General features: G+C 40.2%; 3 protein-coding genes and 1 long non-coding RNA gene across 26 annotated transcripts in view; 2 read left to right on the top strand and 2 right to left on the bottom strand.

The window, feature by feature from the left end:
• LOC126392229 (uncharacterized) overlaps positions 1 to 378 on the top strand; it is a 12,844-nt gene extending 12,466 nt beyond the window's left edge. The window contains exon 4 of one of the 2 annotated variants that reach the window (XR_007570153.1): positions 244 to 378. This is a non-coding gene — a long non-coding RNA (uncharacterized LOC126392229). The remainder of the gene's footprint in view (positions 1 to 243) is intronic. The other variant, XR_007570152.1, reaches the window with a different exon arrangement.
• LOC126392119 (uncharacterized) overlaps positions 1 to 27,462 on the bottom strand; it is a 65,719-nt gene that overhangs the window by 10,366 nt on the left and 27,891 nt on the right. The window contains exons 24-30 of one of the 21 annotated variants that reach the window (XR_007570148.1): positions 23,760 to 23,991; positions 22,718 to 22,835; positions 21,012 to 21,053; positions 19,740 to 19,787; positions 18,981 to 19,028; positions 15,987 to 16,015; positions 15,408 to 15,530 (exon numbers count right to left, since the gene is read on the bottom strand). The exons of the other annotated variants lie outside the window; for them this stretch is intronic. The gene's annotated coding sequence lies outside the window, so the exon portion shown is untranslated. Of the gene's footprint in view, positions 1 to 15,407; positions 15,531 to 15,986; positions 16,016 to 18,980; positions 19,029 to 19,739; positions 19,788 to 21,011; positions 21,054 to 22,717; positions 22,836 to 23,759; positions 23,992 to 27,462 lie in introns of those variants that run through there. 21 annotated transcript variants of the gene reach the window in all.
• Positions 55 to 14,323, bottom strand: LOC126392168 (uncharacterized). Its single transcript, XM_050047443.1, has 9 exons — positions 14,200 to 14,323; positions 6,989 to 7,295; positions 5,259 to 5,306; positions 4,881 to 4,924; positions 4,400 to 4,688; positions 4,031 to 4,071; positions 3,016 to 3,301; positions 2,607 to 2,650; positions 55 to 480 (listed from the first exon to the last, which is right to left on the bottom strand). Exons 2-9 carry the CDS (start codon positions 7,284 to 7,286, stop codon positions 142 to 144), a joined length of 1,389 nt encoding a protein of 462 aa, XP_049903400.1. The 5' UTR covers positions 7,287 to 7,295; positions 14,200 to 14,323; the 3' UTR covers positions 55 to 141.
• Positions 23,951 to 27,462, top strand: part of LOC126392184 (uncharacterized) — a 10,816-nt gene continuing 7,304 nt past the window's right edge. The window contains exon 1 of one of the 2 annotated variants that reach the window (XR_007570151.1): positions 23,951 to 24,068. Coding sequence is in view for 1 of the 2 variants with exons in the window: in XM_050047468.1 (XP_049903425.1) it covers positions 24,966 to 26,033 (1,068 nt within the window). In the remaining variant the exon portion in view is untranslated. Of the gene's footprint in view, positions 24,069 to 24,934; positions 27,230 to 27,462 lie in introns of those variants that run through there. The other variant, XM_050047468.1, reaches the window with a different exon arrangement.

The following is a 27,462-nucleotide window of genomic DNA, read 5'->3' as shown; positions in this document are numbered from 1 at the left end:
TGAATTCAACTCAGTGATTTCTGCAGTCCAAGTAATAAATGTGGTGTGGTTGTGTCGCTGTCTGCTTTCTAATTTTTCAGATTTCTTATTGATTAAATAAAGTTTGAATGCAGCTTCACTATGAAATCTAAGATGTATTTATTAAACATTTCTGAGAAACATATGATTGTGTAATGTGGCAGTTTTTGTCTTTTTTCTCTGACCTTTGATTCTTGAGCTGATGATTGACAACCTCTTTACTAGATCAGTCCTGTCCATGTCCATGAAAACCTCTGTGGTCACCTCCACAGACTGCTGGCCACAGGTCTGGACCATCAGATCCACCAGTGTGTCTGTACTGTCTGCCCCCTGTAGTCCGCTCAATGGGACGTGTGGAAGACCCTTCTGGAACTGCGTGAACCGCAGCAACCACTTGAATTTCTCGATTTCCTTCTTACTCAAATCTTTCAGTGTTTCCAAAAGAACCATTTTCACAGCTGCCTGAAAGATTTAAAGGATGCATTAAGCAAATGTGTCAATTCTGTATTATAGACCTGGATCTTTTAAGACTTTCTCTGTATGATCACTCAAGACAAAGATACAGTTGGTAATAAATATTCTGTTGATTATGTTTCCCTCTTTTTCTTTACAAACACATTTTTTTTTATGTCTATTCATTACTTCAGCAGCATCAAAGCAAAAGATGATTCCCTTCATACTTTTACCCCTTAATACCTGTAAACTGATTACTACCACCTGATCTAACATAATATTGTTTCTGTAACTCAAAGAAACTTTTTACTCTACTTGAAAGTAAGTATTTTATTTTCATAGTTAAAAATCTGAATAAGATAACTTATCAAATAATAGATATTAGATATTTAGATATGCATTGTCTTCATCACCCACTGGTTTGTACACTGCTGTTTTGAAGCCTTGAGTTTGACATTTCAGGTGTTGCCAAATTGGCTTTTTGGAGTCAGAAGTGACCACATTTGGATGAGAGGGTGGAGCTGTGGAAAAGTGAGGGATGGATCTAAATTACAGACTACAGCAACGCATTGCAGACAGCCTGTCACTCAAGCCACCCCATCGTTAAATATGCGCAACTTTAAGCCTAAAAAAAAATGTAAACAAGTGAGTTTCAAAAAATCCATCCCCCATACAATTGTCGTGAATGTTGAAATTAGCTAGAGACCAAAACTGTTTTTTTTTTGTGTCAGGCTGTAAACATGTTTATTTCTGCTGTAACCCTGGAGGTTGCTGGTTGATATTTTGCATCTAACTGGATGAATTCAGGGTTTATTTCAACCAAACCAGAATTTGTGAAGGTGCGCTAAAAGCTTGCCAACTGAAACTAGGGCTGCGGTCGAAAAGTCCCTCCTACCTGTCTATTCCTAACCACTTTTCCTTGAAATCGATGGAAAACGTCATGAGGTCAAGAGAAGATGTGAAGGAGAATTCATAAGGAAAGGACAACTGCGGTGCTGAGAGAATCCGACTGCACTTCAGGTCTACTGTCAGCGCAGGCGGAGCACAGCCGGTGTAGAGGAAGTTTGGCTGACCAGCGGACAGTGCGCACACGTCACCAAAACCTCAGGCAGGTTTCCTGAATATCAGGCATATTAACAATGCAATAAATACCACTATTCAATGCAACTACCTGCAATCAGCACATAAATGTATCTCTATATCGACTGTCCCGTCACATCTGATGTCAGATCAAAGGGGATTGGTACCTTTTGGCACGTTTGGCACGTTTGGCACGCGTAATGGAAACCCAACCTGATTTGATTAACACATCGGCAAACTAATGAGTTCACATCCCTCTCAGCCAACCACAAACAGCCACAGCATCAGATAGGGAGTATTTAATCAGCATCTGTCATCTTAGAAAAGTCAAAAGAAAAGAAACAGAGTGAGACTGCGAGAGAGAAAGAGAGAGCGCGCAACAACACCGACCTCCTCCCAGGCTACCTTTGCATCATCAGCCCATGGAGGTCTGCTCGCAGTTCCGTATATTTGGACACTACGAGCAGACCTCCCGGACCAAAACATCAGTTTCCTCCTGGGAGAAGTTTGGCCGTCTGACGCTGCTGCTCTCCTCTGCTATGGCGAATTGAATAAACTCTCATTACGCCTTCGTGTGGCGCATTTAAGGGCGAGGAGAGGGGCTCATTTGATTGGTGGGATGTGTGTAAAACCCACTCCACACCAAACTTGCAAAATCCGCCTGGCCACACCGAGTTGGCGAAGCGCAGGTGCGCTGCGCCTCCGCCTTGCCCGGTCTGCGAAACTAGAGGCCACTTATGATCAACAATCTGAGCCTGTCAGTGGCAAAAACAAGCACTTACAGTGGATGTAAATCGACAGTTGCTTTTGCCACTGTTGTCTGCAGCGGTCTCGCTCAATACCGAACCACTTTCAAAAATTGTTGTTTCCATTAGTCACTTAAAGGAAAATTAGGGTCCAGGTCAGAAAACACAGAAGTTACCCTTCGACTGTGAGAACCATCAAGATTAAAACCTTTGGTTTGATTTGTATCATCATTCATGATGTTCAGGATGAGGATGGTTTTCAACCTGCATCTACTGAATGAAAGCTGTAATGTATAAAGTCAGACTCACTTTCTTCAACACTGCAGGTACATGTTCATCCACTGAGTGTGCCTCTGCAGAGAAAAGACATTTAAAATGACTCAGAGGATTAAACTCTAACCTAACAGAGAAAGTATGATCGACTTTAAAAAGACTCAGGTAACTCAAAAGTAAACATAACAAATTCACAATATCATAAACACTTTCACAGTCGAAAGCAATCCAACACAGAAGTCCTGCAACAATTACTTAACTCATTAAAATTATAACACTTTGTGTGCCTGTTATTGATTTAGTTATGATTCAATTGACGATTTATTGATCCCTGCTTTGTTTTATTTCTTCACATTTGTGATGATAGAGTGTGTACACAAGCAGATTTACCATTTCTAAATTATGAATCATAAAATGTATGTAATATGACAGTTTTTTGTCTTACCTTCGAGTTCTGAGCTGGGCTTTGACAACCTCTGCATCAGATCAATCCTGTTCATTTTCTTTACAACCTCCCTGGTTAATGGCACAGACTGTTGGCTGTAGGTCTGCAACATCACATCCACTATTTCTGCTCTGTCGTTTGTGAAGCCAAACTCCAGTGAGACATCTGGGAGGTCCTTCTGGGAGACAATCAACTCCAGGAACCACTTAAATTTCTTGAGCTCCTTGTCACTCAAATCATTCAGAGTTTCCAAAAGCAGCTGTTTAACAGCTGCCATTGTTGCTACCTGAAATAATCAATACATTTATAGGACATATATTTAATCCACTGGGACAATTACAAATGTGTTTCTTTGCACCACATCAGTTTGTATGGAGATGTAAGTTGTACTGGCAGATAACATAGCATATTGATCATTTGGTGACTGCTGTTGTATTAAGTACAGTTGGTTCAGTTGTTTTTTATAGATTGGTGTATTTGTGCATATTTGTGTTTTAGTATAATTTGTGTTTTTTTTTGAAGGAACACAAACTACAAATCAGAAGATGATTCCCTTTTCCTTCTTCCTTTCAATTCTTATACACTGGTGGTGAACTGTTTTTCTTTTAATTTACAGGCTGCAGCTCTTTTCACAAAAACTGAAATGAGTCACAGTGGCTCAAAAGATTATTTTCAGGTTTTATATTTTGTTTAATGCTTTTGAAAAAATGGCTTAAAGTACAATAAATAGATAGAAGTTCTCTTTACTGCTGACAAAAAAAAGTCATGAAAAATGTACATTCTGACATTTTCTCATCTCATCTTCAGTGATAAAAATATCATATTATTGTTTGATAAAATTACTGCTAAAGAGCTCAACCTGAATGCAGCTTCAGTTCTGTGAAAATTAAATAAGTGAATCATGACCTCTGGTTGTATCATTATTTAAAATGTTCAAAATGATAATAATTTTTAACCTGGATCTGTTTAATGAAAGCTGTTTTGTATAAAGTCAGACAGATGTGACATTACTCACTTTCTGGATCAGTGCAGATTGGTGTTCACCTGAGTGTTTCTCTGAGGAGAAAAGTGGTAAAAGTCATGAGTGACTGATCAAACAGCTGACAGCAAATTTGTTATCAGGCCAAAAATTAATAGGCAAAATTACACTTAAACCACCTCAACAGTCATTTTTGCCTCCTCTCCCAAAATATATTTTTATTTTTCACATTAGCCATAAAATATATTTTCTATGAAAAGAGTGATTCTTATTTTATCGACATCATAAATCTTAATATTTATGAATAATTATAAATCTTAATATTTAGAATTTAAAGAGAAGAAAACATGGGTTATAAACAACAGACACATGTTAAAGACCAGTTTTTTTTCTTCATTTTCTTACTTTTGGGTCTTGAGCTGCTGTCTGACAACCTCTGCACTAGATCAGTCCTCTCCACTATCTTTAAAGCCTTCTTGGTAATCTCCACAGACTGTTGGCCATAGGTCAGCACCATTAAAAACACTGTGACCTGCCTGTCTTCTGTTCTCAGCAGCATCGATGGCATGTCTGAGTGGCGTCTGTGGAGGTCAATCTGACCCAGGAGGACGTGACTGAACAGCAAGAGCTCCCAGTCACTCAAACCAGCCAGTGTTTCCAAAAGCAGCTCTATGACAGATGTCATCATCTCCACCTGGTAAATTCAAAGGAAATGTTCGTGGGCTAAAAGTGCAATTTGTCAGCAGGGATGATTACAGATTTTTCTGTTCACATCTCGTCATTGTCTGCGTTTTAGAAATGTGGATGTGTTAAGAGTACATCAGTCATATCACACAAAGTAACAATTGTATTTGTCCAACTGATCATATAATGTGACATTACTCACCGTCTGGACCAATGCAGGCCAATGTTCATCCATACAGTGTTTCTCTGAGGACAAAGGAAATATGAATGAATGACTGATTTAACATCAGGCTTTATAATCAGACACTGTCAGACTGTTACAATTCTAATATCAATGACTTATATTAGAACTGGTAAAATGAACAAAAAAATCAACCTTGATAGTAACATCATAAAAATCAATGACGGTTTCACCTGATGCCTTCTTTGCTATTAAACTCTGCGTTAAAGGTTCATATATGCAAAAGTTAATTAAAATAACTAACGCTCTTTGAGGAAATCTTATTTTTAGTTTGTGAGATTTTTTTTTTATATATGTTATTGGGGTTTTTATGTCTTAAGTTTTTTATGGGACACATACCTCCCTGCGTGGTTCTCACACCAAACGCTTCAGCTGATGATCCTGCAGCTGCAACACATTTAATGACCACTGTAATTATAATAATAAAAACATGGTGTGAAGCCTTTATGTATTCTTGTTCCGAGTGTAATACTAAGTCCTCCTGAGAACAAAAAGTCTTCAACATTTCAGTTTCAGGTGTGTGGACTGAAGGCAGAAGGAAGCCATGGTTACAGAGATCACAGAGGGAAACAATGAGAAAACACTGTAATAATCTGCCTAATCTGCCTGTAGAGCATTGTATGAGTCATATTAAAGTTTTACAGCGAGACAACTCAATGAATAAATGTGAAATCACGGAGACAGCATTTGTCTGATTCCTAGAAGGCTAAATATAATACAAGACTGATAATGAGCCCAAAATACACAAATTTAATGGCTCAAAAAACAAACAAGAACATTTGGCTCAATCACAAAGATTTTCAAAAAAAAAGATGTTGAGAAACTTGAAAACCAAAACATTGAGCTCTGAGGTAATCTTTATCTTATTTCACATTTAGTTTTGATTTTGTAAGCACAAGTAAATTTAGTTTGTTAAATGAGTCACTTAATTTCACAGAGTGAGAAGCATATTCCATTATTATTAAATGACAGACACATAACTCTGTGAAGCTGATATTCAGTTTTTTGTTGAGACTGTGTTTGAGAGGTGTTGTTTAAACTCTTTGGTTGTTCTTGAGGTCATGGCAGGCCTACATGTTATTACTGTATTGTTTTAAATTATAAGCTGCTGATTTTGTAACAATGCATATTGCATATTATCTTATCTTACTATATAATGACAAAAACTCTGTCTGTGGGTGTGTCTGTGTGTCTATTCCACGTTTTTCCTCCTCACTGACTTGGTCAATCCATGTGAAATTTGGCACAGTGGCAGAGGGTCATGGGAGGATGCGAATGAAGCAATATTACATCAAATGGCCAAAGGGGGGGCGCTATAGCAACCGATTGAAATTGCAAACTTTGAATGGGCATATCTCATGCCCCGTATGTCGTAGAGACATGAAACTTTGCACAGAGATGCCTCTCCTCATGAGGAACAAATTTGCCTCAAGAACCCATAACTTCCGGTTATATAGATTTTCAGCCATTTTGAATTTTGTGAAAAACACTTCAAATCGATCTCTTCCTAGGAAGTTTGACCGATCTGCATGAAACTCAGTGAACATAATCTAGGGAGCAATATCTAAAGTTCCCTCTTGGCAAAAGTTTTAAAACTTACTAAAACTGAGCTTCTATAAGGCAATGAATATTGCGGAGGGCGTGGCTCATCACATAAAGGTATATAACATCTCAAGGGTTTCACCGATCACCACGCAACTTGGTAGGCATATGACCACACATAATCTGAGGGGAACCCTCCAAAATGGGGGCGCTAGAGAGCTAATTTCTTATCAAAGCCTAACCGCCACATCGATTTTTACTAAACTTGGTAGATATGTAGAACAGGACGCCTCAAGGTGACTGGAGAAATGTAACTCTAATTGGCAACTGGGTGGCGCTATAACAACAGAAAAATGCTTAAAAATGGCTCAAATGCGACCGATTGCTGTGGCTCCCCCTGTGGCCGAATGTTGTTGTTTTTATATTCTAATTTTTGATATGACTAAGTCATGGTATGGTATGTTGTATTCAATGGATATGGACTAGTTTATTATTACATATAAAGTTACATTTATCTTCAATCTTACCTTTGTGTCCTGAGATGGTCTCTGAGAGATCAGTTCTGTTCATGTCCATCAAAACCTCCATGGTCACCTCCACAGACTGTTGACCGCATCTCTCCAACATCACATCCACCACTTTGTTTATACAGTCAATCCACTGCGGTCCTCTCCACGAGGTGTGAGGACGGCTCAGTTCACTCGATGAGATGAGTTCAAGGCTCCTCTGGAAGAACGTGAACTGCAGCAGCCACTTGAATTTCTCCAACTCCTCCTGACCCAAATGACTGAGTGTTTCCAAAAGCAGTTCTTTAAAAGCCCCCATTGTTGCCACCTGGAAAATTACAAGTATATGTTCATTGTGTAAATATGTTAAATGAAGCTCAGTGTAAGTTCAATCAGGAAGAATGAATGAATGAATGAATGAATGAATGAATGAATGAATGAATGAATGAATGAATAAGTTATTGGTCACTCCACAAGCAAAGGCTTGGGGCAGAAGCCTCAGCTTATGTGTAGCCCCCCTTTCTCACGTTTCAACTTTTCTTTAGACTGACATTTTCTGGGACACTGTTTATCCTCATTTGGCCTTAATACTGTAAAAACTTAACTAGAATTATCATAAGACAAGAAAAGAAAAAAGTAGATAAAATAACTAATAATAATAATAAAATATAAAAAACAGAAAACATATATAGATACACATACACATATACATACTGTGATGGCCACAGCCACACATGGTAATATGATTCCAAAGCACATTAACTCACCTCATTAGTTTGCGGCCTACATAAGTTGGTTTCTGTTCATTTTCTCATTTCAGTTTGCTACACGGGTTAATTTCATTTGCAATCAACATATTCAAATAATTAACATTACACAGTTAGTTTTTTTGTAGTCTTTATTAACGTAATTGTGTGTTGTATTAATCCTTTGTTTGTTTGTCTCTGAGTTACAGTGGTTGTTGGAGGTCACTTCCTGGGTTGGCAAAAGCCGTGGCTGAGGGCTGAGGACACTTAAATGCCGGAGCCAGCTGATTGGACAAATCCATGTGCTGCTATGTCAGGGGGGGATTTGGGTTTAGTTAGTTTTTGCTTTGTATTTAGTTGTAATTAGCGTCCATCTTGTCAACCCCTGTGTGCTATTTGATTTTGCCAAGCCACTATATATATTCCCCTCATGTGTCATTGTGGCAGGTCTGTTTGTTCACTTAACACTTTGTTAATTTACGATCTTGAGTATAGTTATATTTTGTTGACCTCTTTTGTAGGCCTAGTTGTTAAGTTCTTGGTTTATATTGTTTCGTTGTTGGGTGGGTAAATAAACAAACCCAGTTTTTTCAACCAAAGACCTCCTGTTTCCTCTTGCCTTACTGCTTGGTCCCTGACACATACTTACATACATAAAATAAATAAAATCATAAATAATAATGACAATAATAATAATAGTACTCAATGTACCCTTTCTTTTTTCTTTACAGCATTCAGTTATGCTGACTCAAGTCTGTACTTATCTAGCGTCATATCTTTATACCCTTTTTTAATTTCAACACATTCTTACTATGTTTTAATTCTTCTTGTAATGCATTCCATAACTTCACGCCACAAACAGATATGCACCTGCTTTTCAAGACTGTATTACAGATGGGTTGTTTCCAGTTGAGTTCACTTCTAAGGGCATAACCCCCCTCTCTTTCTCTGAACATGGTTTGTATGTTGGGAGGAAGTAGGTTATTTCTTGCCTTATACAGAACTAGCGCTGTTTTCTGATCCACCAGGTCCATGAATTTTAGTGCTTTTGACTTTATGAATAATAAATTAGTATGATCATAGAAGCCAACATTATTCACTATTCGTATTGCTCTTTTCTGCACTGTGCATACTGTCTGTAGCGTGGTTTCGCAGGCATTACTCAACACAGTATGTCCCTTGGTCCCTATTCGACTATGGATTCGTCACCCTCCTTAAACCCCATAGAATGCGGAATAGAACCACAGTTATAGAACATTCTAAGGCTTCCCATGGCATTATTTGAATAAAAAATTAAATCTCGCCAGGTGATTATAATGGATGAATGTTACACTCCACCAACCTACATGAAACATAGACATATCATATATCTTTAGAAACCTGAGGCTCTAAACTGTCTATTTATGAGGATTTCAATGTGTTTTCATTAATTTACCAGTAAGTCATCACCATTTGAAAACTTCTTTAAAGTGGCAAGATAAATTATACTTTGTATCAAATATCTACATATTATGAACTTTATATACACAACAAATATTCAAATATATTTGCCAAATTACTGAGATAAGTAACATATCAACAGGTTTGGCACAGAACAGTTTAAAACCCATTTAACTTACGACTGTATTTGAATATATATTTTTTTATTATTAAAAAAAAATCCAAACTCGTCAGGTGGTAAAATTCCACGAGTTCCACAAACTTCGGGAAACCCAGCGAAAATGTATCCCTTAATCCTATTAATTACTCCAGTATTACTGGGTTTTGTGTCTACCAATCAGATTATCTGTTACAAAGCCAAACATGGAACCTGTTCAAATGGGCATCAAATGTCCAATCAAATCCAATCCAACATTATTTATAAAGCGCTTTAAAACAACCACTGAGGTCCCAAAGTGCTGTACAGAGAAAATACGAAGCACTATAAAATACACAATAGGTTGAAATACACAGTTTGCATAATTAGAAAATAGAAAATGTAAAAACACATAAAAACAACATCTTACACAGTGTTAAAAGCCAGGGAAAACAGGTGGGTTTTGAGAAGATTTTTAAAAACAGGCAGTGAGGATGCCTGCCTGATGTGCAGTGGCAGATCGTTTCACAGTTTGGGAGCTGCCACAGCGAATGCACGATCTCCTCTGTGCTTGAGCCTAGTTTTAGGCACTGTCAGGAGCAGCTGGTTAGCTGACCTGAGGGAACGGGTGGGCATAAAAGGCTGTAGCAACTCAGAGAGGTAGGGTGGGGTAAGGTCGTTAACAGCTTTAAAAGCAAATAAAAATAATTTTAAAATGGATCCTAAAATGAACTGGCAGCCAATGAAGTGATGCTAAAATTGGTGTAATGTGCTCATGCTTGCGTGTACCAGTTAAAAGTCGTGCAGCAGCATTTTGTACCAGCTGCAGACAAGCAATGGAGGACCCATTAACCCCCACATATAGTGCGTTGCAGTAGTCCAGCCGAGTGGTGACAAAGGCATGGATGACTGACTCAAAACACTTCCTTGTCAGTATGGGCTTAATTTTTGTTTGCCTTTACAACAGCATTTATCTGCTTGTCAACCTTAAAGCTGCCCTGTGGAGTTTCTACATATAAACCAATGTCCGTTACATTACAGCCACTGCCAAACGAGTTATTAGGATGATCATTGAACGCATCTCCACCACACAACAGTCTCTGGTTTGCTTAGAAGCGCTATTGCCTCTCAGGAGCGACATTCCCGCCCTGTCGCACAGGAAACGACGCATTTGACGTAGAGTTCAAAGAGCGCATGCGCAGTTGGAAATGTCGGAGACGACGAGGCTAGCAGAGGAGCTACTGAAAGATGTCTGAAAACCCAAAGAAACGGCCAAGGAAAGCTTCCGAAGCCTCTAGAGCTGGTCCTCCCCAACCTCCGCGACGTTCAGAAGAAGGAAAAAAGGCAAAACGGTGTGCGGTGCAGGAGGGAGCGTCACTCTCATATTGCCGACGTCATCAAACGGTGCACGCTGACTGTTATTGTTGCAGTACTCGGAAAAACACGGCAGATGGCGCAAATGGGCAAAACTCCACAGGGCAGCTTTAAGGTCTGAGTCGACTTTGACTTTTTTAATAGCAGGCTTAACATACTGGGCCAGATAACCTGCATCAACAGTAGGGGATGCAGAGGGGGCACTAAAAACCATCACCTCAGTTTTTTTCTCATTAAAATTTAGAAAATTTAAAGACATCCAGTCTTTGATGTCATTGAGACAGTTTATCAATGGTTTGGTGGAGTATGAGTCTGACTTTTTGAGGGGCACATAAATCTGACTGTCATCTGCGTAGCAATGGAATGAGATGCCATGTGGCAGTAGGTAGAGGGAGAAAAGAAGAGAGCCTAAAACGGAACCCTGCGGAACCCCACATGAGAGAGGAGCAGAGGACAACACAGAATCACCAAGGCTGACACTAAAAGTTCTGTCTGACAGGTAGGACTTAAACCATTCCAAGGCAGTGCCCTTGATGCTAACGCACTGCTCCAAACGAGAGATCAGTATGGCATGGTCCACTGTGTCGAATGCAGCAGTCAAATCTAAAAGCACAAGAATGACCCATTGACCAGTGTCGGTGGCTAAAAAGATGTCATTAAAAACTTTTGAAAGTGCAGTTTCAGTGCTATGTAGGGCTTTAAAACCAGATTGAAGAACTTCCAGGATATTCTGTTCCACTAAAAATGCCATTAGTTGAGAGTAAACTATTTTTCTCAAGGATTTTCGATAAAAATGGCAGTTTAGAAATAGGCCTGAAATTTGCCAGAATTGCAGGATCTAGGCCAGGCTTTTTGATCAAAGGCTGCACTACTGCATGTTTAAAAGTCATATGGACTGCACCTGAGGATAGACTGACATTAATAATGGCAAGTACAGATGGCCCAATGGTGGTAAAAACCTCTTTAAAAAGTCGAGGAGAAATGACATCGTTTGGGGAACCTGAGGGCTTCATCTGGCACACAGTCTCTTGTACAGAGGACAAAGTCACAAGCTCAAATGTGTCAAAAATGGCAGAGCAAGGGACAGAGACAGTGGGATCATATGCAGGTGGTGAACAGAGGGCCCTAGCGGAAGTGACCTTATTAATGAAAAAGTGAAGAAAATTTTTACAGGCCGCAGGGGAGGGGTCAATACAGGCAGTCTGTGGTGCATTTAAAACAGAGTTGATGGTGTTGAACAGCACACAGGGCTTATGACAGTTTGACAGAACAATGTCAGAGAAATATTTTCTTTTGAATCTCTCACAGTAGATTGGTAATTATGCCAACAGTCTCTTAGTATTTGGAATGACACATGCAGTTTGTCCTTTTTCCATTTGCGCTCTGCTATACGGCACTCACGTCTGGCAGCGCGGGTTGTGTCATTTAGCCAGGGCTCAGAGTTGGCTTTTGGCTGCCTGGTCTTTAACGGAGCCACAGTGTCTATGGCAGTTTGGCAGGTGTCGAAAAACCATGCACTAAGAGCATATGTGTCATTGGATAGAGACTCAGGAATGCCACAGTTCTGGCTGACGGAAACGGAAGAGAACTGAGCAGCAGTGGATGGGTTAATAACACGGCATCGACGGGGAGCAGCGCAAGTTTCAACTGTATTATAGCCGAGAGCAGCCTCAAACAGCACAGGCATATGGTCAGAAAACACCGGGTCACAGAGCGTTCATGTTTTGGACCAGACACGGACTGCACAAGATTAAAAGAGTCAATAATGTTTAAGAAGTACTTTGACAGAGGGTTATCAGCACAACAAACATGAATATTAAAATCTCCAACAATAAGAACATGGTCGTATTTAGGCATGATCTCAGCTAGAAAAGCAGAAAAGTCATTAATAAAATCGTTATTGTATTTGTGAGGCCGATAAATCACAGCACACAACGCTGAGCGACCCAGCTCAAATAAGCATAGTTCAAAGCTGGAGAAAGATGATGGCAGAAGGATTTGCTTACATTTCAAGTTATTCTTAAAAACAGATGCTATTCCTCCTCCACGACCTGACGTCCGCGGTGAGTTAAGATAGCAGCAGTCAGTTGGTAAAAGCTCAGTAAAAGTGCTGGACACATCAACATTTAACCAAGTCTCGGTCACAAGAAGGAAATCCAAACCCCAGGACATGAAGAAGTCCTTTAGGGTGAAGGTTTTGTTCTGCAGTGATCTGGCGTTCACCAGGCCAAACCTGACAGGAGCCGGTGAGTCCAAGGCGTCAGCTGTCCGGGGAGCCCGGCACAGAGACCGCAGGTTGCCCGGGTTCATTCCGCCGCCGCGGTGCTGACAGAGAGGTCTGACAGACATAACGGTCTCAATGGGGTGTGGTGTAGAGGGGTGTAGTGACAGCAGGGGCCTGTAGGGGGAGTTGACGAGTGCAGTGTTACTCTGAGGAGGCCCCATAGAAGAAGAGAGAGGGACCTGTGGGTGTGTGTGAGTGAGGTGAGTAAGCAGTCAGTCACGTGGGTGTGATTGCACAGCGTGCTGCAGGTTGGCTTTTAACATGTAGCTGCCTAACTTGTTTGGGTGAATACCATCGGATTTAAAAAGGATGGGCGATTCCAAAACGTGTTAACCCTAACCCTAACCCTAACCCTGCACATGGACTGGTCCCAAGTGTGGAAATAGATGACTCTGCTGAACTTTTCTGACCAACAGCCGTGAGGAGAAAGCAGACCACTGATAAAGATGAATTTTCCACTGCTGATTAAAAGCTGAAGAAGCTTTCTAAACTCAGATTTGGTCACCTCGGAGTGTCGAAATTAAGAATCATTCATCCCGACATGAACAATTATCCTGTGGATGGAGGACGGCAGTGTTTTCAGCAAATCTGGGAGATTTTTCAGGAAAACTGGGACTGTGGCTCCGGGGAAGCATTGCGTTACAGCATTAAAAAAGCGGATGTTCCTTGTTATTGAGTCCCCAGTTATTAATGTAGTCGGAGGAAAAAGAGGGCGAGGGGATGCTGAGTGTGGGGTCTCCGGTCTGGATGAGGTGAGGGGAGAGATCCGAGGAGGAGACTCCACCAGAGGCGATGAGGGATGGACGGGGGCAGGGGCAGGAGCGGAGCGCGGTGCCGGTGTAAACAGCGGTATGGAGCAGCGAGTCCTGGAGTGAGAAGAGCGGTCAGGTTTGGCTGTAGAGGACACTGGAGGTGACGGTGATCCGTGGGACCCCTGGGATGGCGGTGGAAATGGAGGAGAGGATAGCTGGGGGTCCTCATTAAAGGGAAGATGAGCGAGGGGTGCAAATCTATTCTCCAGCTGGATGTGCTGAGGTGTGCGAGAGGAGCCCCTTCCTCTCCTGTGCTCCCTGCGCACCAGGGGACAGGGCTCTGGGTCCGATGGAGTGGAGCTGATGGGGGGTTTGGGTCTAGCCCCTTGCACGGGCACTTACACGCAGGGGCTCCAACCAGGAGCCCACAGCGTTGAAAAATTATTAGCCGCCGTGATCTACGGAAAGGACAGAGCAGGGCGTCAAGTAGCAGGACTTACCGGCACGCTGCGGAGATCAAGCTTCAACGGTAGGCAGCATCTTGACACCCGGAGTAATCCTTGGCTGGATGGGTTGCACAGCTAAAAACAAGCCGTCGCTAGCAACAGGAAGGCCTGCGGTGGTTGTTCCTCATAGTGACAGCTGTCGTCTTTATGAATATGCCAGGGGTGTCAAAACTTGTCATTAAGGATTTCAGGGGTGGGGTCATATGTTGTCATTATGGGGAAGAGTTAAATCAAACTATCTCTACAGGGTCTAATTGCCAAAGACTTTCCACATTCTTATTCATACATTCACATTAATAAATATTTTTGTATCTTTTTACACCTGATCATTGTCATTATGATTATTATTATTATTTCAGACACTTCATTGTTTGAAGATGTATTTTTCTACAAGATCACCTAAGACAACATATATCAATTCTCGGTTTATAAGAGCAGAAGATGATTCTAGTGTCCTTCTACTCTTTAATATCTGTTACCTGATTAATGTTCATTCATATTTCCAGGCTGTCATAAACTGAAATAAGCCACCTGATCTGAATATCAGATGCTGTTGATGAAGTCAGAGAAACAGGTGGCAGCACAATAAAGACATTTTCTCATTTTCGTGTTGAGCATTTCATTGAAATATTTTTAAAAAACTGTTTAAAACACAATGACATGACAATAGCAACATTAATGAACACAAATCGATCTCAGCTTCAGTTCTGTGAGAAATCCAGTTTGGTTTAATTTACCATCATTAATGTTGAAATGACTTTAAACCTGCATCTTATTTAATAAAAGCTGTACTCTGCACAGCCAGACAAATATGACATCACTCACTTTGTGTATCAGCGCAGACAGGCGTTCATCCACAGAGTGTTTTTCTGAGGAGACAGAAAGGAAATAAAAACAGGTGACTGACATCAGACAGTACTGCTGTGTAAAAAAAAAAAGAAAACACAATACAAAAATGTCATGTCAATGTTACACTCAAACCATCACAGATAATTAATCAGATATATACTTCACATAAGTCATAAAATACATCTTGTACATCAGATGATGTGTCTTTTACAATTATTATTCATAATGTAAAGAGAAAAAAACATTGTTTATAAACTAATGAGAGGTGTGTTAAGGGGTTTTTGTCTTTTTTTTTTTTTTTTAAATCTTACTTTTGGATCCTGAGCTGCTGTCTGACAACCTCTGCATCAGATCAGTCCTCTTCATCTTCTCTAAAGCCTTCTTGGTCATCTCCACAGACTGCTGGCCGTCATTCTGCACCATTAAAAACACTATGTCCTGCCTGTCTGTCATCTCCAGCAGCCTCTGTTGGATATCTGAGAAGTTTCTGTGGAGTTTACTCAGGACCATCGTGAACTTCTTGATCTCCCTGTCACTCAAACCAGCCACTATTTCCAAAAGCAGCTCTATGACAGACGCTAATGTTTCCACCTGGTAGGTTCAAAGGAAATGTTCATGGGGCAAAACTGCAATTAGTCAGCAGGGATGATTACAGATTTTTCTGTTCACATCTCTTCAACGTCGTGTTTTATAAATATGGTGTGATGGAGTAAATTGGTTGATCACACAAGGTAATGGTCAAACAACAGTTCTGTTCTTTATTTTTTGTTTTTTAAATTGCTTGTCCATCTATACATTTCTTTAGCAACATCAAGCTGCATTCTTCAGAAAAATAAAAATTGTTTGTTTCATCAATATTTTGAATAATTTTGTCTTCATCTGCGGAATAAAAGCTGCACTGTGTAAAGTCAGAGTGATGTGACATTACTCACTCTCTGGATCAGTGAAGCCCACTGTTTCTCTGAGGAGAAAAGAAATAGAAAAAGACCTCTTAACTTTAACTTCAGGCTTAATAAACATTTATGATCAAAAACAAATACTCAACACACATCTGTCTCAACACATAAAGTCTGTTGCAAGAAATCTTGGTGTCATGTTCGATAGTAATCTGTGTGCTTAACATCATGTCACTAAGCTTGTCCAATCATGTTTTTATCACCTCAGAAACATGAATAAAATAAGATGTATTTTAACTTTTAGAGATACAGAAACTGTTGTACATGCTTTGATCTCTTCATGTTTTGATTATTGCAACAGCCTTTATTACTGTCTCAATCAAAAAACCTTGCAGCGACTTTAGACTGTTCAGAATTCAGCCACAAGGCTTTTAACCAAAACCAGGAAGTACGACAACATCACACCAGTTTCAGCCTCTTTACATTGGCTCCCTGTTTGTTTTAGGATTGGCTTTAAATCTTATTGATACTTTAAAGGCTCTTCATGGCTCCAGATTACATTTCAGACCTGTTAAACCCTTATGAACCTTCACGTAGTTTAAGATCGGGCAGAGCACTTCTGCTTGTCCCAGTGAAGACCAAAGGGGACAGAGCTGTTGTCACCAGGGCCCCGAGGCTCTGGAATGACTTGCCTGAGGCTATAAGGCTGTCTGAGTCACTGGCTTCGTTTAAGGCTCTCCTAAAAATGTACTTCTATCAGAAAGCATATCTTGACTTTATCTGAGCTGTCTGTCTCTTTTGGCCTCGGGGGGGATTTGGCCCAGCTGCAGAAAATGTTCACATTATTTGACTAAAAAAAAACTATATGCATTTTAATATCAGTTTGGACCACTCTAGCTCATGGCTACTTTATAGTAGGCTGTACATAATCCTATACAGTGAGGTGATAGTTTTTTTTTTTTTTATGGCAGGCTACTTTGTACTAGTAGGTTTAGTACAACAATAATGGTCTTTTGAGAGAGTGAGGAGGGAGAGATTTTCTATTGTAAGGACCCTAGAAACCCATTTTCACTGAGACATATTGAGGTGAGAGGTAAAGAGACCCGTTTAACCAGTTTTAGAAAAATTCATACCAAAATGACCAAAAAGCCTCTAGGGGGGTCTGGGAGCATGCTCCCCCAGGAGAAAAATTTGTATACATTTGATTTAAAGGCATCAATCTGGTGAATTCTGTGAGCCAAGTTATGATGGCAGAATATGCCTAGATTTCAACATCTTTGTGCTTTTTATGTGTGAAAAATGTTTTATTTTACTGATAAACACACTAGTGCTAAGGATTAGTGGTTAAACATTTCAGTCATCAAAAGAAAAATGCATAACATACTGATCTGCCTCTGGAGGGCCAGTGTTTCCCCTATATGCAACTATATGACCGCCGCTGCTGATTTTATTTAATTTTTTTTCCGTCTTAGCTCTGGACGCGTCATATCCAGGCCTATAGAACAGGTCTATACCTTGTCCTTTTATCAAATAATCTAAATAGCCTTATGTTATTTATCTTATTTACATGACAGCATGTCATTTCTGTCTCTACGTGGTCGCACATTTACAATTCTCCTCTGCTGTCTGTATTGCGCACGACAGAGTTTTGCCCCGATGCCCACACAGTCTTGTCAATGTATTGGAAACACTGTTCACTCACATCGTCTGTCAGCTAGCAGTATCGTCGTCCTCCTGTCAAGTGAATTCAACTTTTCCGCGTTCCGCAGATACATCAGATAACTTCCTGGGTGTCGTTTCAAAATAAAAGCTGTCCTTTACCATGCTGTTTGGGGCTTCTTCTATTTTTAGGGGCCGGGCAGCCTAAGCTCATAGCTGGCTACGGCCATGATAACAATATGTCAAGTAAATAAATCGAGTCAATGTTTATTATAGCCCAATGTAGGCTTTCCTCAAAGGGCTGTACAAATAATTAAGTTAAATTTCGATTTTATATCTAAAGTCTAACGTCATAAAACACGATTTGCCTGATAGGGCTTTACAACACATGACATCCCTCTGTCCTTGGACCCTCACAGCAGATAGTGAAATACTGCCTCCCCCCAAAAAACCTTTTAATGGGGGAAAAAATGGTAGAAATCTCAGGAAGAGCAACTGAGGAGGGATCCCTCTTCCAGGACATACAGACGTGCAACAGATGTCATGTGTACAGAACAAAATGTGAATGTGGTGGAAAATCTCATACCATTGCAACTCTAGTGTTGATTGGTTTTACATGAATTTGTTATTCCCATATACAAAAACTTAAAAAATTTGTTCCCATTTTTACATTTTAAAAATAAAAATGTAAAAACAATTACAACATCATAAAATATTATTATAAAATAAATAAATAACTCTAAAATGACTGACATGATTTGGAGATGATGTGAAGCTAATTTGATAAATTTCATCTTTAGAGATGTTTCATTGTAAGATGCTATAAAACTTCTTAAGGAAGGATTTAAGAATTTGTGAAGGTGATGATTTCTAAAGTTCAGCTGTATGTGTATTTTTACTGTTTTCAACTGCAGGTTGGGTCAAGAAAGAGAATTCCCAACCTGCAAACCTTTTACTTGCAATAAACTTTAGTAAGCACAGAATATTTCAATTCCTTAGCTTTTTATCAGGTTCAGTCACTTACTGAACCTCATAATGAACGCTTTTCTCACTTGCGTTTCTCTTTTTGTGAGCTGAGCTGAACTGCAAATCAGAGTGATTTTACTCACCAACGGGCTCCACTTACTCCGCCACCAATTCATCATGCTGTATCAGCCAAAATACAGGCAGTGACAGCCAGTAAGGGCCAACGGTTTGGGACACACAGCAAAAACTAGGGCAACAGACTTTCGACATTAACCTACGGCTGGTCTGGTGTGTCAGGGGCCCTTATTGTTAGATTCTGGGATTCTAGAGAATCTGATCAGTGACTGATTACAAACAGAGAACAAATAATTTATTGAGAGAACATCATACTACCTCTGCACCCACCTTCTGTCATGGTATCTACACCGGTTGCTCCGGCTGAAGGTTTCCCAGCTGAAACCAAAGAAGGGAAAATTAAAATTTCTTTAAGATGGACCTGACTGGTGTTTATGCACACAGTTTTTTACACACACAGCAAACCAACTCAACTTCATCTCCCTGGTTTTAAAACCACTTTTTTCAAGTGCCCTGATTGGTTGTCAGTTAAAAAAAAAAGACTTCAAGGGAAAAGACTGGTTATTTTCTTATTGTCAAGAGACCAAAATCCTAAATGTGTCTGTCTCTCTCAATACTTCCCCAGCCGGTCTGTGGCACTCAGTTCCGAGCCCATTTGTTCCTTCTGGAGATGTAAATCAAATATATAGTTTTTTGTTGTTGTTCTTGTTGTTGTTGTTTTTAAAGGCTAAAGAATTCCTCAAACGGCTGTGTAATGTAGTTTGTTTAACCCTCCTTAGTTAAACAGAGGAGTAAATATTGCATTTGTTACAGACTGTTTTCAGCTGGAAATTTGGTGCAGTAGTGAGTAAAATCAAATGATAAATCTGAGCTGCAAATCTGCAAAATCTCTTCACTGTATTTTATTTTTAGGTATAATGCCTTTTACTTTGTTTTTAAGTATATCAAATTGTATTTGATTGACATTTCATTCTTTAATGCTTCAATTATGTGTTTTTCTACATTTGTTCAATATGTTGCATGTTCTAGTGCTGTTTTTATGTTGTAGACGACCTGAACTCAGTGACGACAGGCATTTAATACACCTACCTTCCGCCATTGTATTTCTATCAGTTGCTGCTGCTGAGGATCAAGGAGCTGTAAAAAATAAATAAATTAATTAATTAAAAACTTCAGATAAGATAAAGGCTTCAGAACAATGTACAGTATTGTTCTTAGACATTATGCATACCTCTGTTGTTTCATATACATCTCAATGATAAACAACATGTTGTCTCTCTTTATTGATCAGAGTAGAGCTGCAACCAATGATTATTTTCAGTGCTGATTTATCTGTCGATTACTGTCTTGATTAATCAGTTAGTTGTTTGGTCTATAAAGTGTCAGAAAATGGTGAAAAATGTCCAAGATGAAGTCCTTAAATGTCTTGTTTTGTCCAGAACTCAAAGATATTCAGTTTCCATTTCACATTTAAAAAGATGACATCAGAGATTTTGTTTTTCTTAAAAAAAACAAAACAAAAAACCCAACTCAAAACCAATACATGAATTATCAGATTAGTTGGCAAATATTTTAATAGATGATAACTAATCAATCTATTGATTAATTGTTGCAGCTCTAAGAGCACCAAGAATGCAAGACAAAATAAATAGAACCGAAATTTGAGCAGATATACAACACACATTATGAGGCTCAGTTAAAGGTTTACTATGCAGGAATTGTCAGTTACTATTTCTACCAGTATCGCCACTGAAGGTGAAGGCCAACCCGAGATTCACTCATTTATTATCTTTGTGTTTTACGGTGCTGTATCCATGAACAATAGTAAATAGTTGGATCATAAAAATAGTTACGTGGTTTTGTAAAGAAAAGTACATCTCTCACACATGAACAATAGCAGTTATATATTAGATCCCAGATATTATTTTATTTACTGAGCAGACTGAACTATACAGGGTACCCCAGCAGCTCCATCTTCAACTTAAGTAAAAGTAGCAATACCACACTGTAGAAATACTCTGTGACAAGTAAAAGTATTGCATTCAAAACCTTACTTCAAAGAAAGTACACAAGTATTTGTTAGGATCCTCCCTGTGTCCTGTCATTCCTTGTGTTTCTCTCCTGTTTTCCCCACCCTCTTGCTCTGTGTTTGTGTTGTCTGTTTCCCTTGTCTGTAGGTTCCAGGGCTAGGCGTGGCTTCTGGTCATTACTCACCTCACAGCTGCTCTGCATCAAGTTGATCGCCACCTACCTCTCCTGCAGTGTACATATACCAGGGGATTCATTTATAAAAGTGGCGTATGCACAGAAGGCGGCGTACGCCACTTTCTATGCAAACTTTAGGATTCATAAAAAACAAACCTGACGGGAAAATGTGCAGCCTTCCACAGAAGCTCTGACCCCCTTGGCAGAAAGATGAAAAGGAAGAAATGTTGTGAATTTGATATCATTGTGTAAAATAAAGACAGATATGACCTCTCAGGTTTTATATATAAAGAGCACACTTGCAAAAATGGATAAACATGAATAAACAAACCAACATGTTTTTGACTGATAGTCCCTGGTGTGCACACATAAAACTATTTACAAGCAGATATATTTATTTTAAAAGAACTCCTCAGGTATATACTATAATCATTAGATAATATGATTCTTAGTCTGTGAAATAATGATGTGAACGGCTGGGCAGATATGAGTGCAGAGTGTCACTTTTACCCTATATGGGCCAATACATGGTGTTTTATAATGTGTTTGTTTTATGGCTTTTAATTCTCTTTATCACTGTGTGTTAAATGTGTTGTATGTAAAAGTGTAAACAAATAACGTGAAAAAGTGTAAACAAATAATGTGTATTAATATTTATCTCACATGTTCGTTGGCCAAAATTGCCCACTTAGTGACAATTCAGGGAATTCCTTTTCACATGTGATCAATCAGATGATGGGTGGATATAACAAGCAGCGATCACAGTGCGTGAAGACGCACAATGGCTTATTTGTCAGTTAGAGGATGTGGTGGATTGGAGACTCTGGAGGGAGCAGACATTCAGGGACCAGCAAGACCTACTGGCCAACGATGATGAGTGGCTCCTGAGCCGGTTCTGACTGCTAAGTGCAGTTCGGCTGGATCTCGGCGCTGTGTCGGGCGTTACAAAGAAGTTCCTGCAGGAACCAAGCTGTGCCAGTGCTGTGCTGCACAATGATGCCCAGACCCCGAGCACTATCCCCAGGCATTTGAGCCAGTCTGGATGTGATGCATGGTTTTATTTTAAGAAATCATTTGAGTCAAGAAAATCAGATTGTTTGTTAAACAGCTATGACAACTGTATCCTTCATTTAGAGTGTTCATTTCAGACAGTCACTGAAACTGTCTGACAGTCAGCTTGAAACATCCCTGTTTTCTGTTTAAATAAACCACCGCAAACAGCCTTAACGCCTTAATATCAGACCGATTCTTCTTCTTGACTTCTGAAACAGTCTGAGGCAGCAGCATTTACAGCATCTCCCACCAGCTGCCACTCCGCTGCATTTTTAGCCTTAGTAGCCTAATGCCCATATTGAGTCCACCAAACAACATTGTCTTTCTGTTATCAACCTCCCTAACAAGAACTTCAACTTCACATTGTGTGAAGTTTCGTTTTTTACCTTTTAATGCTACATTTGCCATGGTCTCCTTCGTGCTGTTTCTTGTTAATGAATACTGACTCAGGGCGTTTCACTGGCCATTTATAGGCATCTATGGGTGGGCCAAGACGCTCGCTCACCTGCGCCACATTTCTAATTGATTGTGATTTATAAAGGGAAACAGGCGTGGGACACGCCTGCATACTGTATTTTAAATCAGAACATTTCTGTGCTCTGTTCGTTCGTCACCTGTAGTCACCGTTCCTGCACACAGTTTTAAAAATGAGGCCCCAGGTCTTTCCCTCCACTTTTCGCCAGTTCCTTGTTGTAACCACAAGCGGTAACTACTCGGCCAAACTTTTTTGACTCTAGATTTTTTGTGTGTTTTTCCTAAATCTTTGTTGTTGTTTTTTTGTCGTTTTCTCAGTGCCCGGCCATACTCACCTGTTTCCATCTGCCACGCTCAGCCACAGTCTCTTTATCTGCTCCTCTCCACCTGGACATCCACTGACTCCCCTGGCCCAGCTTTGTCGTCCTGTCATCTACACCCCTGCTTTTCTGCCTGTATTTGGATAATAAAGCAGTTAACTCTTACACCTGTCTTTGGCCTGCATTGTGGGTTCAGTTTCTGTTTCCAGCAAATGCTTAACAGTATTAGCATCAACACATACTTAAAGTAGGCTACCAAAACTAAAAGTAGTCCTACTCATTATGAAGAATGGGCCATTTCAGAATAATGTTAATTATATTCCTGGATTGTAATCACTGATACATAAATGTGTGCATCCCTTTAATGTTGCAGCTGGTAAATGGAGCTAACGCTAACATTATGTACTGCTGGGTCAATTGATTCATAAATATACATCATAATTCATTAGTTGATACGTAAGGGTTAATGCCAATCAGAATTGAGTATTCACCCAGACCATGGTATAATTTTTATTAATAGTCTGAATCTGCAAAATAACCGGCAACTAATACTGTCAAAATTATTGTAGCAGAGTAAAAACTTACAACACTGGCTTTCAAAATATAGTGGATTAGAAGTACTAACTAGCATAACTTGAAAATACTATAGTAAAATTACCTAAAGTACAGTAGCCTAACATGGGTGTCTACACACACACACACACACACACACACACACACATACACAAACACACACAGTGTCCCTTGTTGACCTTGTTGAACGTTGCTGTTTATATTCTAGTTTCTGTTTTAGTAAACTGTCTTGTCAAATCACTTTAGCAACTTTAGCTAGCAACCTGTTGAAACTGTCTTGTCAAATCACTTTAGCAACTTTAGCTAGCAACCTGTTGTTCACATACTGACGTTAGAAAAGTGTCAGTTACTGTACGTTGGCTCAGTTAACCGTTTACACATGAATGGAGCTCAACAGGAAGTTAAAACCATAAAAGTGAAAGCAAGGATACTGGATTATCCACCGTCTTTGGTGAAAGTAAGAGTTAAAGTAAGTTTTACAAACCGTTTTAAAACAACTCGTATCTTCAGCTGTCAGAGATGAATCTGAATCCGTCCATTTTTTTATGACAGCGGTATATCATGTCTCGTTGAGTTGACAGCACTTGGGGTCGAAGTGTGTCCCTCCCGTTGGAGAGCCGTTTGCCGTGGTGCCCTTCTCTCCGTCTCCACGGCGGTTGGGGTGAGTGCTGACCGGTGCTGACAGACGGACGACAGGGGGCGGTAACACAACTTAACTGCAGAGGCATGCGACAAAAGGCGCAGAAGAAGAAGGTCCAGGAAGTCAACAACAAGCTAAACACACAGGTGACAGGTATGTAGGCCCAATTCCAATCCGATCCCTTACAGACTCACTGAGGCGCGTTCATATGAAGTGCGTGAGTGTGTGAGGGCCTTCCCATTGTCAAATCGTCAAGTCAGTGAGTCATTGAGTGAGCCCTTTATGCCCCCTTACCATAGACATACGTAGACGCCGCATCTAGCCCGCTGCTGCGATACGTCAACGTCGCCGCCATATTGGATGTGGCAAGGCTGCGCTGTAAACTAATACAAGTAAATGGGCTTAATTTCATAAAGCGCCTTTCTACAAAGAAATGTACGTTAATGCCTTTCGTTTATCCATTCACACACACACACACACTCTAATATACTTGGGAAACAGTTAGGCACCAAAAACAATGTATTTGATCTTCTCAGATGGCTAAGATAAAACATGAGTAATTCATCTTACATCAGCTATAGAGAACAAGGTAGTACCGAAAAACAATACACAGTATATATAGATACACACACACACACACACACACACACACACGTGTGTGTATCTATATATATATATATGTATGTGTATATATATATATATATATATATATATATACATACATACATATATATGTATATGTACATATACTGTGTATTGTTTTTCGGCACTACCTTGTTTTCTGTAGCTGATGTAAGGTGAATTACTCCTGTGTGGGATCAATAAAGTTCATATCTTAGCCATCTGAGATGATCAAATACATTGTTTTTGGTGCCTAACTGTTTCCCAAGTATATTAGAGCGTGCGTGAATGGATAAACGAAAGGCATTAACGTAAATTTCTTTGTAGAAAGGCGCTTTATGAAATTACCTCCATTTACTTGTATTAGTTTACAGCGCAGCCTTGCCACATCCAATATGGCGGCGACGTTGACGTACGGCTCAGCGCTCGATGTGGCGTCTACATATATATGTCTATGAATATGTCGAGCTTTCCTTAACTGAAGCAGAGGAAGAGGTGAAGGTGAAACTGTTTTATAACCTTATTGGGGAGACGGGCAGAGAGTTGTGTGAAACACTGATGAGCGACGTGACTTCTGCCAGGAGGAAACTCAGTGACTTGACAAGATTTGATGAACACTGTAACCCCAAGGTGAATGAGACAGTTGAAAGATACCGTTTCTTCATGAGAAATCAAGGTAATGATGAAAGCATTGACTCATATGTGACGGATCTCAGAGTGTTAGCCAGCACATGCAACTTTGGAGAAATAAAGGACTCACTTATACCTGACAGAATAGTATGTGGCAACAACAACTCAGGTCTGAGAGAGAGATTTCTGAGGGAAGACAAGCTAACACTGGACAAGTGTTTACAACTGTGCAGAGCTACAGAGTCATCTCGTGAAAATAGCAGGACCATTGAAGGTAACGCGGTGGAAGAAGTGCACATGGTGAGACATAAGGCAGGACAGGATAAAAGCTTGAATACTGTGTCATGCATGTTCTGTGGGAATACACATGAAAGAAATAAACGTAAATGCCCAGCTTTTGGAAAGCGCTGTAAAAAATGTGGCAAAGAAAATCACTTCGCTGTGAGATGCAAATCCAAAACAGAAAAATGGAAAGAGGGAAAACAGGTGCACACTGTGACAGAACAGGACAGTGATGACTATGAGGACATTTTGAGTGTTACCACGAGAGACATACAGACAGAGACTGATAAGGGGGCTAAAGAAGAGCCAGCCAAGAATAGCCACCTTTTCGCAGGGATGCTGGTGGACAAAGAGCTGGTGCAGTTCCAAATAGATTGTGGGGCCAAATATAATGTCATCCCTATAAATCTAGTGAACCCGGATATAAGACTGGAACCCACTAAGAAAGTACTATTAATGTACAACAAGACCAAGCTATATCCACTGGGAAAGTGCAAGGTGAAGGTGAGAAATCTGAGAAACCAGAAACTAGGCTTGAGTTTGTGGTGGTCGATAAGGACTGTAACCAGCCACTACTCAGTCTGAAGGCAAGTGAGGCAATGAAACTTATCAAAGTTCAGTATGAAAACATACTAGCTATCGACAGCATCGTGACAGAAGTAAAACCATCACACAGTGACTTAAACATGGAACAGATAAAGGGTGAGTATGCGGATGTATTCAGTGGTGATGGCTGTTTTGAAGGGGAGTACAGGATTGAGATCGATGAAAAGGTGGAGCCAGTAAAACTTCCTAAACGAAGAGTCCCTGTTGCGATGATGTATCCTCTAAAAGAGGAAATGAAGGATCTGCAAAAGAGAGGAATCATTACACCTGTGGAGAAAAGTACTGAGTGGATCAGCAGTCTTGTCACTGTACAGAAACCAAACGGAAAGCCGAGGATATGTATTGACCTGAAACCATTAAACAGAGCACTAAAGCGCAGTCATTTCCCCCTGCCCACCATCGACGACATTCTCCCAGACCTCTCAAGAGCAAAAGTGCTCACAGTCTGCGATGTCAAGCATGGCTTTTGGCATGTTAAACTGGAGGAGGAGTCGAGTTATTTGACTACATTTGCTACACAATTTGGCAGATTTCGGTGACTCAGGATGCCCATGGGAATCAGTTCGGCTCCAGAGATTTTCCAGCAAAAGTTAACGCAGGCGCTGGAGGGACTGCAAGGCATATACATTATAGCCGATGATGTGTTGATAACAGGAAAAGGTGACACACAAGAGATGGCCAACAAGGACCATGATGAGAAACTGAGACAGTTCCTCGACAGATGCAGAGAAAAGAACATAAAACTGAATGTGGACAAATTCAGGTTGAGACAACAACAGGTTCCATACATTGGTCATCTTCTGACAGCTGAGAGTCTGAAAATCGATCCAGACAAGGTACGAGCAGTGAGAGACATGCCAAGACCAACGGATGTGAAGGGTGTACAAAGACTTGTGGGCATGATGAATTATCTCTCTAAATTCTACCCACACTTATCAGATGATTGTGAGATACTCAGACAGCTCACACACAGAGAAAATGTGCCCGTCAGGGTATCCCAGACATTGTGTTTTAAGATAATGGGCCGCAGTACACTTCCCAGGAGTTCTGACGTTTCTGTCAACTGTGGGAGTTCCAACACAAAACCTCATCTCCTGGATACCCACAAAGTAATGGGATGGCAGAGTCTGCTGTGAAAACAGCAAAACGACTGATGATGAAAGCCAAGGCAGCAGGTGAGGATCCATATTTGTCAATGTTGGATCACCATAACACACCCACTCAAGGACTGACAACAAGTCCAGCTCAGAGGCAGCTGTGTAGGATAGGGTGACCATATTTTGATTTCCAAAAAAGAGGACACTCGGCCCGGCCACGAGATAGCCTACTTAAATGATACTCGCAGTTTACTCAAAGATGCCTTATAATTTTAATATAGCTATTTAAAGTTTATATGTATGGATAGATC

The sequence above is a fragment of the Epinephelus moara genome, chromosome 6 (genome assembly GCF_006386435.1).
Source record: "Epinephelus moara isolate mb chromosome 6, YSFRI_EMoa_1.0, whole genome shotgun sequence".
NCBI lineage: Eukaryota > Metazoa > Chordata > Actinopteri > Perciformes > Serranidae > Epinephelus > Epinephelus moara.
This window is presented reverse-complemented; position numbering and strand designations above follow the sequence as displayed.

Excerpts from the sequence above, each read along its gene's own strand:
- LOC126392168 (XM_050047443.1), bottom strand. The coding sequence starts at position 7,286 with ATGGGGGCTTTTAAAGAACTGCTTTTGGAAACACTCAGTCATTTGGGT. Across the intron at positions 3,302-4,030 it reads AATCTGCACTGATCCAGAAA|GTAGCAACAATGGCAGCTGT; the intron begins GTGAGTAATGTC and ends TGATTATTTCAG. Across the intron at positions 2,651-3,015 it reads GCCCAGCTCAGAACTCGAAG|AGGCACACTCAGTGGATGAA; the intron begins GTAAGACAAAAA and ends TTTTCTCTGCAG.